At 33.5% G+C, this 13,548-nt stretch overlaps 1 protein-coding gene and 2 non-coding genes across 3 annotated transcripts; 1 reads left to right on the plus strand and 2 right to left on the minus strand.

Moving 5' to 3' along the window:
* The first annotated feature begins 8,631 nt into the window (after positions 1–8,631).
* Positions 8,632–10,960, plus strand: LOC133819693 (haloacid dehalogenase-like hydrolase domain-containing protein At2g33255). Its single transcript, XM_062252994.1, has 5 exons — positions 8,632–9,169; positions 9,327–9,369; positions 9,627–9,687; positions 9,766–9,900; positions 10,541–10,960. Exons 1-5 carry the CDS (start codon positions 8,722–8,724, stop codon positions 10,703–10,705), a joined length of 852 nt encoding a protein of 283 aa, XP_062108978.1. The 5' UTR covers positions 8,632–8,721; the 3' UTR covers positions 10,706–10,960.
* TRNAK-CUU (transfer RNA lysine (anticodon CUU)) lies at positions 10,359–10,431 on the minus strand. Its single transcript has one exon. It is a non-coding gene; the product is annotated as a tRNA-Lys (tRNA).
* Positions 10,961–11,059: 99 nt separating the features above from the next.
* On the minus strand, positions 11,060–11,132 carry TRNAK-CUU (transfer RNA lysine (anticodon CUU)). Its single transcript has one exon. It is a non-coding gene; the product is annotated as a tRNA-Lys (tRNA).
* Positions 11,133–13,548: the final 2,416 nt, after the last annotated feature.

Consider the following 13,548-nt stretch of genomic DNA (forward strand, 5'->3'; position numbering starts at 1 on the left):
TCCCATTACCCTTTAATTCCCGGTAATGTTCTAATCATAAAATTCACCCCGAGACTCACCCCGAGCCCCGGACTTAAACCCGTTATGACTAGACCGAACACTTACATCTCATGATCGTCTCATGCCAAATAGCTCGAACCAATCCACCTTATAATGTGGCTATATTAATTAATCACAACCATGCACCCAAAATATACAATTACGCCCACAGTGGCCAAATTACCAAATTACCCTCATAATTAATATATGAACCCTTATGCATGCATTCATCATCATATAATAATATAATTCACGTAGACATGCATATAATCATTAAATACTATAATAAATCAATTATGGCCCTCCCGGCCTCCTAATCAAGGTCCTAAACCTTATTAGGAAATTTGGGGCATTACATGCATCCAATGAAAATGAAAATCAGCTTAATTATTTTCATATAATAAACACACTAGACAGTAATAATTTTAGGAATTAACGAAACTTACGAATCTTGTAGTTCCGGATTATAGATGGACTCTGCCAACTTGAACATCTGCAAGGAGATCGATGAAGACAACTTGAAAGGCCATGCTACAAGACCTTCACTTGACTGAAACTTCTCATAACCTTCATTCCCCCAATTCTTCGGTTCAGCAGGTAGTTTGAAATGGTCATTGCTAGCATTCCGGAACTCATCGATCACATTGGTCAGGTCCATAATGGGAGGAAATCCAGCTCCCTCAGTGTCTTTTTCTGCATTATCTTTAGCAGTATGGTCGTCCTATTTGGGAGGGCCATCCACAACCACACTGTTTGCAATGAAGTTCTTCATCGCCCTTGAAACCATTACCTTAATGACCTCTGGTAAGCCCTCAACTAAGGCAACCAAGGAATCCATTTGACAACATAGCTTGGTAACCTTCTCCATCAATAATTTAATAACATCATTATATGAGGTAGACAGACTAGTATCATTGTCATTCAGGACATCCATGAGTTTGATCTGGTATCAAAAGACAACATTAGCCAACATAAAATACAAGAAACTTAATAAAATAAAATAAAGGAAATATGAGAAGGTTCTTACAGTTTTGCACCCACTATAACCACCATTGTGACAAATATGATTCTTCACCCTTTTGCAAGAAGCATCATTCCGAAATTTAATTTGAGGAACACTCCAGTCAACATAAACTTTGGGCACATCAATATGGTTAAAGTACAAAAGCTATAAAGTAAAATAAATATGGGTCAGTAACCAATTAAACAATGTATGCAAAGTAAAGTTAAATAAAATATGATAAAGTAGATAAGTTAGATATTAAAGAGAATGACTACCTGAAGAAAAGCAGCGCATCCGTTTATGTGATATGTAGAATTAGCGTGTTGTACGAGTGGTCGACCCAGTTGTATGACCGAATCTTGGTGGCATCACTTACTTCATTTATGTAACTGGCTCGAATATCTGGTCCAGCACCAGGGACCAAGATGCTGCCAACAATCATAAGAATGAAATTCCCTAGGAAAAAATCATCAGCCAACTTGTAATTATTAAGACTTCTCTCCAAATATGAAAGAGAGATTCGAGGTTTGCCACACGAAATCCTAGCCTTCAGATCCTTATCACAGACTCTTTCATCAACTTCAATGGGCAAGTGACCATTCAGAATGTCCATTACACATTGTAAAATCCTACTCGATAATAAAATCTTCTGGCCATACAGATTGAAACAGTTACTACCCACATCAACCCCCTGAACAAGCCACTGAACTAGTGGACTGTACACATGTGGAAAATCAACATTTAAATATGAACCAAACCCTGCCGCTACTACCATTGCTTTTTATTCATTAGATAAGCAACTCACTATTCTAACTACCCATTCAAAGGAACATCTTGTGACTATGTCACATGAATCAACCTCTAAACAAACCTCATCTTCTCCAGACTTGCTAGAAGAAGTTGTATTAATTGCTTTTTTTTTCCCAGAATTCATTGGGTAGGCTGTATTGAAAGCAGCCATCCACTTTCCAGCCAGCTCATTCTGCATCTACACGAAACCAAATAATACAATTAATCATTGCTAATAAATAACACATGAGAAATACAAAGTGTGGTTATATTCCAAGTACAGTATCATACCCCAGCGAGCTGAATTCGATTCTGCTCTCTTATAGTGGCCTCCATTTTTCGGGCTGTCTCTGTTGCCATTTTCTCAATTGTAACACTCCTAATAGAATAGAACATAGTAAACATTAAATACAAAATAATGTGGCCAGTTAATCAATACTCAACAGACTAATTGAAAAAGACAATGGTAACAAATACTCACATTAAATCAGTCACATTGTCCTTCTTAGTAGCGACCCTTTCGTTCTTAACCACACCCTTCTTAGCCAACTTATCATTACTAGCCACAACACCGTGCTTTCGTTTAATCGTCATTTGAAAAATGATCAATAATTTATGACTAGCACAGGGATTCAGGCAACAACTAAATAATTTAGCCTGCAAAAAGTCAAGAATTAGCTCCAAAATTAAGGACAATTCTACTTGTAAACTTATACAACCTCTAGTTCATATAATAAATTATTCCTCACTATTTTATTGGAGTTGCCAGCATTTTGAAAATATATATATATTAGTTTTTTTTTAATAATTTGTCCCCAATAAATTGCTACTTACAAAAGATACATTTAACAAGTATAGATTACAATTTAACAACAAAGAGAGGATAATACTACAGTAATGGATATTTACTAACATTTTAGTGGATATCTTTTATAGTTTTTAAGCCTTGCATAAGCATCAAGCTGTGAATGTGGAAATTGTGAGTTGACTAGCTAAGAAAATGAGCCGAGGCACGAATATTGGGCAGTCAAAACAAGTTGCAATGGGAGCATTTATGAAGCGTTAAGATAATTAAATAGGCTTTCTCTGTTTTCAGACATAATTTGGAGAGTATTTGTTATTTTTAGTCTTGAAAAATGGAAACAAAGATATTACGTGATGAGTTAGTTAAAGTTTTGATTATGATTATAAAAAGAGGTTGTGGAGATTAAAAAATTTACGAGAAATTAGGGTGTTACATATATAATGAATTTAAAGAATGCTGTAATATGGGAGCGGTTCATGCATAGACTTAGTTATCTTCAATTGATATACTAGCGGTTCACTCTTGAGAATGTAAAGTCAATTCCAATTAGTACTTGTAATAAGAACTTTTCAAATCACCTACTTCAATTGCATAATTGTATAATATAAATATACATATAAATAGTAAACTCTAACATGCTCTCATAATTTTCTTGGGTCCAATAATAGATTAGAAGACCATAGCCATTCTTCCATAGTTTCTTCTTCATAACAATTATCATATGCATAATAATGAGTAACATAAAATTTCTCTTCTGGGACCTTTTTATCATAAAGACCAACCACAACTTTCAAACAATGTCAAGACACAGTATGGTGCACTCAGGCATCAAAACCCAATTATCAAAATGTTTAAAATATTTTACTATTTTTGACTTTGTTAAATAATAACTTAATAACAACACACTTTAGTTTTATACTTTTATAAAACAACAAGAAAATACACTAGTAATAATAAGGAACTTAACTAACCATGATATACATACATATCCTTTTCATTTGTTTTCTGAAATTGATATTAACACATAGCCAATTTAGTTGTGTTAAGCTATTCATTTTTTCTCTGTTCACTACTAGAAATATAGGCTTTTACTTCGTTTTTTACACATAGAATATAAAAAAACTGAAGTAAAAGTCTTTCAATGGGTTTTTACTTCGCTTTTGGGAATGGTAGTACATAAAAAAAGGCTATTACTTCGGTTTCTTAAAAAAACGAAGTTAAAATAGAAAATAGACAAGGGTCATGTTTGGTTTGCACACTAAAAGTGGAGCAAACCAAACGCGGCCCTGAAGGCTTTTACTTCGGTTCTTATATAAAAATGGAAGTAGAAAGAGTACTTTCTACTTCGGTTCTTATATAAGAACCGAAGTAAAAGAGTTTTAATACCCTTAATATATAGCTCCCACCCCTCATTCGTCTCTCTGAAGCAAAAAATCCCAAACGCCAAACCCAGAAAACCTCCATTGTTGTCATACTCCCACGAGGGCTTCATTAAATATACCATTTTTTATGTTTTTTTTACCATTTGAAACCATTTTTCTTACTTAAAAACAGAAATATTAGTTCTATTTTTATTTTTGAGGGAGAAAATAAAGACTTTGGGTGTGGGTATTTTTAGGGTTCGAAAATAGGTATTGTTATTGGACTTTGACTGGTTTTCTTACATTAAAATAAGTTCTTGAGCTTCAAAAAAGGCGCGAATCACTAAATCTTTGTTTGTATGATTTTTTTTTATTTTCTATATTATTTTCAGATTTTTTTTTCTTATAGATTTAATGTGTTTATTATATAGAGGTTTTAGAGTTGCTAATATTGATTTAGAGGTTATTTTTAGCATCAAAGAAGATTTGTTACCTTAAAACTTTGTTTGTGTTAATTTTTTTTATATTATTCCGAATTTAATACTTATTTTTTAGTATATTTGTGTTATATTTTTTTATTTATTTTGTTATTTTATATAATTTTATTAATTATATATATTAGTAAAATTTAAAAATTGTTGTGACTTGCTATTTAAATTTCTAAGCATAGCTTCAATATGTAATGTTGTTGCCAATGTTAGAACTTGAAATGTTTGGATTATTAGTGACATTTGTTTTTTATTTTCTATAACTAGCTAGCTTGATATGTTGTTTGATGATTATGTAACTAGTTTAATTAATTATGTAATTGATTTTTATTTGTTTTTGTTTAAGCTTTTTAGTAGGGTTGGTGATTTAGTTGCCAATTTGGTATTGATTTTGGGTGACTTCAAGAGTAATATTGGAGGTGAGTAATCTTTAAATTTTATTTATTACTATTGCAATATTTATTTATAAAATTAGAGTTAAATCATGCATGTTTTACTTTAGTGAAGTAGGTTATGGGAAATTTGTTGTTGGCGGTGATATAAGGATGGAATTATGTATGCTGATTTTGTGTTTGTTTGTGTTGAATTTATATATAACTATAAAATTGGTATATGCTACAAAAACAAAGGAAACTCTGCCAATTTTTTATAGATTTTATTAGTTGTTTTCCTTTTTCAATTCATACACTATGCCGAGATATTTTGTGTGTTATTTACAGGTTTTTAAATTTTTTGAGATGTCAAAATGCAGTTGTTATGCTGCCGAAATTTTGTAAGACTTAGGAAAATTTAATAATTAAACTTCAATTATGTTTGATGTCCTAGATAAAAGAACTAGAAGTGGAAGATGTAGATAGATATGAAATTTGGATAAGAGCGCGAGAAACGAAGAAGACTCTTGTCGAAGATAATTTGGACAACAAAATTGAAGAAAGAGTTGTAAGTGTTTTAAAGCAAAGTAGGAATTTTTTTAAGTGTTGTTACAAGTTACTAATTTAATCTATCATTAGTTTGTTTCGTAGAATGAACTAAATGACAAAGTTACTAGTGGTCAAATTGTCGCCAAGGGTCGGGAGGACATTTTGCCAATCCAACAAGAATAGTTAAGCTGATTGATGACTTAAATTTATTAGTAAGACTATTTTGTTTATACATAGATTTAGTTTTATGTGAATGTATATATAAATGTTTAGGCTATTTTACTTAATTACAATTATGTAAATGTATATATGAATGATTAGGTTATTCTACTTAACAATTATGTGAATGTATAAATATTTAATTTTATAAGAATTTTAATTCTAAGTGTATAAATTTTGTGATTTTTATTTCTGTTATAAATTAAATGAAAATTAACCAATTCCAATTGTAAAAATATATATAACTATAAATTCATATAATTAGACTCTTTAAAAAAATTAAGGCAAAAAAGAAAATATAAAAATAGAATTGGGTCATTTAAACATAATTAGAAATAATTATTAAAGGGGGGGGTGGGCTTTCTACTTCGGTTATTATGTAAAAACCGAAGTAGAAAGTGGGGATTTTACTTCGATTTTTACATAATAACTGAAGTAGAAAGTCTATTTTTTACTTCGGTTTTTAACTACTTTTTACTTCGCTCTGAACTACTGCGGTTGCAAATTTTAGCGAAAACCAAAGTAAATCCAGCTTAAAAACCGAAGTAAAAGCCATTTTTTCTTGTTGTGGTTCTAAGTTCTTTTTGTCTTCAAGATTTTTAAAGTTTTTCAAAACTTTTTTTCCATTATCATTTTTATCACATGCAATGATGAGAAAGTAGAGAAGCCAAATACTTTTGAAGACACACCACACCTAGATCACACACCACACATAGATAGTATAGTTGCTAGTGCTTATGAACTAATGAATTGCACAAACAAGTTTCAAGACCATGGAATCAAATACAACACCACACCCAACAAAGGGAGCAATTATGCATTATTAGCACTAAATATGTTTTAGCCAAAACATTAAAACCAAGACTCCATTATCAGAAATTTTGAACATAGAAAATGAATAGAAAGCACAAACAATTTTTCACCCAAAAACTATTCAAAATAATCACATTTACACTAAAGATCATTGACAAAATAGCATACAAAGAACAAACACAGATTTTGTACCTCAAGAACAACAAATGCTACTTTCTTCACTGTGGGTTTAATGACAGAACACCCTGCCAATAAATGTATCTGTTTCACAAACAACAACAAGAAAAGGTTGAAAAAAAAACAGAGTGTTAGTTTTTTATCAGAAGAGGTTAGTAGAACTTTTCAAAGAGATTAGAGGGTTTTAAAACAACTAACCTAGAATACGTACTTCAATATACTTAAAATCTTAGTTCATTTCTCTTTTCTCCGTCGGAGGTTCAACGTCGGAGGACCCAATCAAGCCATGCACAATAGTCGTTTCCGAGCAACGGAAGAAATTTTGGAAAGAATGATGAGTTCTGGTTTTGTTTCACAAGGTTAATATGAGAGTAATGGTAAAGAGAGAAGATGGAGTTGATTTAAACAGGGGAGAAGTGACCGGTTGCCTTACTCCATCAATACCCCTACTAAAACTAGACTATAACTTATAGAAACTGACACGGGAACAGTCTCTTTTGCAGAGCACGCCCTAGCTGTTGATTACTTCAACAACTCAGATTAAAAAATCATTACCAACCTATCACTGTTGGATCAATTAAAACTAGATCAACGACTCATATTAAAAAACAAAACTTGTTCTGTCTCCGTACAAAGCAGGACGGAATCGGGGCCCTATATGGAATCAGAGATAAAGGTATACAAATCACATATGAAATTATTGAATTAATTTGACAAAATTTTATTTCAGTCTTTGTATTTAGAGCAATTCCAATGGAAGTTGCTCAAAGGAGTGCTTGTCAGTCATGGGATAAGTGGTGGGGTAGGCTGATGATGTGGAAGAGTTTGATTTAAAAGAAAACTAGCAACGTTGCCCAACAGTAGCAACGTTGCTTTCATTTTTTTTATTAATTTTTTTTTTTAATTGGTTAATCTTAATAGAAAAGTCTTGATTTGACAATTTAAACATTTCTGTTGTAGTTGCTGTTAGGGTATAGTGTGCAGTACTGTAGAATATATCTACTTTTGATTCACGTGCATTGGACTAAGATATTTGTAACAAGTTTGGTACATATACTACTACACACACAGTCCACACCAATCAGTCAAATCACTTTATTTTGTACTCAATAGTGGCAGAAAAATACTAACTATAGTCCACAACCTTAGAAAATAAAAAATGAATATAATCATTACTCTGTTATCGTGCTTTCCTCCGAGATCATATATTTTTAATAAAAAATATAGGATAATTTTATGGTAGCCACTTTAAAAAGGGTTTTTTTTTTTGTGTTTTTCATCTGTGAATAGTTTTTGGTGCGATTTTTTTTTATGATCATGTATATTGTAGTTATTTAGAACATCCTGCAAAATTTCAAAAAATTCCGAATAATTTACAGTGCCAAAAACTAGTATAAAAACAGGTTGTTGTACGCGTGAGTAATTTTTTTATACGCGTGGAAAATAGCATGTTTGAACTTAGTTTTCGGCACTGTAAATTATTCAAAATTTTTTGAAAATTTGCAAGAAGCTCTAAATAACTACAATATACACAGTCGTAAAAAATCACGCCGAAAATTATTCACAGGTTAAGAATACAAAAGAACCCCACCGATAGGACTCTTTTTGAAGGCCCTACCAAAGAAATTTCCAATATTTTATAATATTAATTTATATACTTTCTCGATTTTATAATATAAGAATTATAAAAAGTATTAGGAGATTGAAAAAATAAAACACATTAATTATAAAAATACTAATATACTAATCTAGTAGTATGTACACAAAAATTATAATTTTTTATTATTATAAAAAAATTATAATTTTCTTACTCAAATTATATTATTTAAATATAATAAATAAATATAAATTTGTACTATTATAATAACCCCTATATTTACAATTTAAAAGTGTATTTACCGTGAAGCACCATAATGATTCTTCAAATAATTTCCTACTTAGATTAAGTTCTGTCGTTTATAAATTAAGATCATACATCGGGTATAATAGCCAATATTAAATTAATAAAATAGTCAACTCAAACTCAAACTCAAACTGAAGCAAATTACAAATTTTCTTTTCCAATTTCCAACCCTTTCCCACCAAGCAAACAGTTCGAACAGACTTAATGCCATCTTGTGTCTGTTCACTTCCTTCAACAACCCAAAAATGTCTAACTCCTTTACCCAACTGTCCAAATCCAATTCCCTTTAAATACTCTCCAACCATGCCACTCCACTTATCCAAAGCCATTTCCTTCCTATTCTTAAGCCCCAAATTCAAATCCCCAATTCCCATGGCCACTCTCTCATCCATCTCTTCCACTCCCAAAGCTCGCCTCAGGGGAGTCGTTTTCGACATGGATGGCACACTTACCGTCCCGGCCATCGATTTTCAGGCAATGTACCAAGCGGTTCTCGGCGAGGACGAGTATCTGAGAATTAGGGCGGAGAGTCCTTCTGGGATCGATATCTTGCACCAGATCGAGAATTGGAGCCCCAAGAAGCAGCAGAAGGCGTACGAAACCATCGCCGATTTCGAGCGCCAGGGTCTGGATCGCCTTCAGATCATGCCGGGTATGAATGATTGTCCGTCTTCTTTGTTGATTCATGTTTCTCTGTTTGTTTGGAGGGAGAATTTGGATTATAATACGAACCCTATTTTCTCCATTTCCAATCTCATTTCATTTCAGGAATTAGATAATTGAGTTTTGTGTATTGAACAATGGCGCAGGTGCAGCGGAGCTTTGTGGGTATCTTGATTCTAAACGCATAAGGTCTGCTGTGTTGATATGTTAATGGCTGCTTCAGTAGTTAATTATTTATTTTCTTTCCTTATTCCAAAAGCTTTTTTCTTGGCAAAAGCTTCCAAATATGGTAGTTTGAATGGATCATGTTTCCATAATTTGATCTCCATCCAAGTATATAACTTTTGAATTCAAGTTGTTACCATTTGTGGTACAATGAGACTGAATGTGTAGCTTTGGTGATTGTTTACATGCCCTTATTCAACGATGGTATTTGCATATACCAGGAGAGGTTTAATCACTCGCAATGTTATGACTGCAGTGGATTTGTTTCATCAACGTTTTGGGGTAACACTTTCTTGTTGTCATTTTTTGAGAGGATCAAATTGTGATTTTCTTTTGTTACATTTATCTTCCTTGCTGCAGATAAAATTCTCTCCCGCGCTTAGTCGAGAATTTCGTCCTTGCAAACCAGACCCAGCTCCACTGCTTCACATATGCTCAGTTTGGGATGTTAAACCTGGTGAAGTGATGATGGTTGGTGATAGTCTTAAAGATGATGTATGTAATCTTGGCCTCATATTTTGGAAACTATTCCCTTTTTTGCATTATCATTCTTGATAGGTTGTTTGTTTAACAGTATCTTTCACTGTGGTACACGATGGTAAAGAGCATGTGAAAGAATGAATAATTAGATTAACACTAACAATCTAAAAGGCGCGCATAGGGACTTGTTTCTTACATTTCTAGCCAGGAATAGAAAGCACCAGTGCATCATCACATGTACTCAAAGTCTCACATTTCTCACTTCTATCATGAATGATATGCCATTGTACTTTATTTTTAATAAACATGTTTTGTTTTGTTAATAATAATTTTTGTGCAGAGCAGAAGGCTGTTTTTCAGTTCAGTCATTAATTTACTTTGTTTCTTTTAAATTTCCGAGGTATTAAATACACATAAAGAAATCACTTAAACCAAGATGAAGATTCAAAGTTGAGAAAAAATAAAAATAAAGTCGCCCACCGTGGGGCTCGAACCCACGACCACAAGGTTAAGAGCCTTGCGCTCTACCAACTGAGCTAGACGGGCTTGTTGTTCTCTTATCCCAGTTCCTCTTATTACGTTTACAAATGTAATAAGATTATCAACCCTTTTAGCTGACTGAGACTTTGGCTAAAGATCGTAGAACTTTTCACAGGTAAGGTGCGGCAAGGAAGCTGGAGCGTTTACATGCTTGCTCGACGAAACGGGAAGGTATGACTCGCCAGAATATGCCAATGTGGATCACAAACCAGATTTCAAAGTGTCTTCCCTTGCTGAAATCCACACACTATTGGAAACAAATTTTCATCTTGCACCTTGATCTTCCATTAAAGCTGTTTCTACTTGCTTTTCAATGCTTGATAGGAAAGCAAAGCGTTAATATTCTAGGTAGGTAGTTGATATTTTGATTCTGGGAACATTTTGAGCTGAGGAAAATCCCAGGAACTCATTGGATGTACTTTGGGGACGGTGGTATTTTGTAGCCATTATGCAAACACAATTGTACGGAAGGATGTTGTAAGCGTAATTGTGTAGCTGTATACGTATTATAAATGCATGTTTTTCCGTTCAGTCATATTCTGCTACGTATATATTAAAAATTACTAGGTGAGTGAGTGGTTGTTTGGAACTTGAACCAAATAAAAAGATTGAAACTTTATATAAAGACAAGTTTCGCCCACCGTGGGGCTCGAACCCACGACCACAAGGTTAAGAGCCTTGCGCTCTACCAACTGAGCTAGACGGGCTTGGGCTATAACGTGTCTTAATTTTTATATTCAACTTAAATTTTCACCTTCTTTTAACTTATCATGTGGAAATTTGAATGACCAAATACTTAATTACACCGATGATGGACACCATGGCTTTCTAATCTTTTCATATTTCTCTTCTCTCTCTCCTTTTAAGAAAGCCAGTAGAGAACAATATATGGAAGAGTTCGATAACCTACTTATACTAATATATGATTAGTTGATATGTATGTAAATATATTATGAACTTGGTCTTAGCGTCTGTTCTAGTAACATACAATGGTCATGTTGACAGTGAATCTTGTCAATAAAAAATGATAGTTTATAGGGTTAAACCTAAAATATATTAGCTTACTTCCATTTGAGAGTTGTGTTTCGGTGTACTTTTTTTATAGAGTTTTTGCTTACAAGGGTCTGAGATCCCTTATACTCTTGCGACCCCCTTTATTTATACAAAGGTCGAAGCTATCTGTATCTCTCCAAAACAAGGAATTAGTTACTTGATTTTTGCTAAAAATTGTTTGAAATTATCTAATTAAGTCATGTATCATTACTTATAACTAAGTTTGTTATTTAAACGATTTACTCAATCAATGTTGTTTAAGGCATTTCATGCTAATTGCACTATACTTTATTATGATTTTCTCTCTATTGAGCTTCATCTGTTCGTGTCCCCACTCAGAACTAGCTACTCTTCTTACTCGAAGTTACACACCAGCTCATTATTCCTTCTGCATTCGAACTGCCTGCAGAAGTGTTCCATGTACAACTTATCTTAATTATACTCAAGAATGTCTCATTCTATGAGTTGAAGCTCGAATCATCATTACAACAAAAACGCCTTTCAACATTGTTTTTTTGCGTCAGTTTTGCACACTCACCATCACAATTGATCAAATTAGCTCAGTAGCATCGATTTTAAACTGGCTCTAATTTTTGTTAATTGCGTTGGTACACTAACCGACGTTGTTAGTAAAGACTAAAGAATCGATGCTTCTGATATCAATCGCGACAGTTCTAAACTGACGTTGTTGATATCAATCGTGACGGTTCTGATATCAATAGCATTGGTTCTAAACCGACGCTAATGGACTAATTATATAAAAGGAAAAAGACCAAAAGATGGGTCGAAGTTCATTATCCCTCAAAACTCTAAGGTCTATCTATAATCCTTTCATTCTCTACTACCAGTCGCCCCTGTCTAATTTCTCTCTCTTATTCTTTCTCTCTTCTCTCCCTCCCCCTCGTTCTCAATATATCTTTCACTCTCACTCGTCTATATTTTTTTCTTGTGTTTGTAGATGGTGGCTTGGGGTAGTTATGGTAGTTTGAGGCAATGGTGGGTTTGGGTGTTCGTAGCTCTCAGCATCAATGGCTCATGGTGGTGCTCGCGTGGTGGTGGTGGTTTGTGGGTTTCAGTAGGGCGACGAGAATCAAAGATTAGTGGGTTCGGGTGTTCCTTTTTTTTCAGTTTTGCAGGTGGTGGTGCTCTCGTTGTGGTGGTGGTTCACGATGGTGGTGGTTCGGGGTTTAGGGGGCTCGACATCCATTTGTAAGCTCTCTCTCTCACTCACTCTCTATCTCTCACTTGAACTTTCTTTCAATCTAAGTTCGTGAATATGGTGGTTTGATGTGATGAAAATGAGGCTAAGTATTAGATTTGGGATTTTTTTTTGTAATCAAACTTCAAATCTGCTTTTTTTGTGTGTATAAATCTCAGATTTGGTTCACTATGCATTGGTTTGTAATTTGGATTGTATATTTTTTGTTTTATTTTTGGGTATATAATGGCATTGTGATTGAGTTTTCTATTTTGATTTGTATTTGGTATCAATGTTGATGCTAATTATAGTTAAAAATTGATCTAATACTTTTTTTTTCTAAGAGACAGTATAAAACTGACACTATTTATATCAATAACGTCGGTTCTAAACCGACACTTCTGAATGTATCAATCGTGACACCTTCTACAACGTCGATTTTGAAATCGACGCTATAGGCAGTTGCTTTGGTTCTCCATCGATACTAAATCTCTTATTTTTAGCAGTGCATCCATGCGTTGGATACTTCATATTGCTCGTGAAATTCCTATTTATGCAAACAACTTGATTGATATCACAATTACCCTATTACTCCACATGGCTTCTAGGATATGCCTTTATTGCATTCTGAGTGGGTTCCCCCCTCTCCTTTTTTCTCAATATTATTGCATGTGCAACAATTGTTTCCTACCAACTTTATTATTCTTTCTCATGTTTACATGTGGGGTGAGTGGGCTCCCCCCTCCCCCTTTTTTTCAATATTATTGCATGTGCAACAATTGTTTCCTACCAACTTTATTATTCTTTCTCATGTTTACATGTGAGGAGAGTGGGTACAACAACATATTTCCTCTTTTTCCTCCTCCCTATCA

Source organism: Humulus lupulus, chromosome 2 (genome assembly GCF_963169125.1).
Source record: "Humulus lupulus chromosome 2, drHumLupu1.1, whole genome shotgun sequence".
Taxonomy (NCBI): Eukaryota; Viridiplantae; Streptophyta; class Magnoliopsida; order Rosales; family Cannabaceae; genus Humulus; species Humulus lupulus.

What these genes read in the sequence shown, in the direction of transcription:
- LOC133819693 (XM_062252994.1), top strand. Translation starts at nt 8,722, where the DNA reads ATGCCATCTTGTGTCTGTTCACTTCCTTCAACAACCCAAAAATGTCTA. An exon ending in TGTTTCATCAACGTTTTGGG is followed by an intron (nt 9,688 to 9,765) that starts GTAACACTTTCT and finishes TCCTTGCTGCAG; the next exon opens with ATAAAATTCTCTCCCGCGCT. An exon ending in GTGATAGTCTTAAAGATGAT is followed by an intron (nt 9,901 to 10,540) that starts GTATGTAATCTT and finishes AACTTTTCACAG; the next exon opens with GTAAGGTGCGGCAAGGAAGC.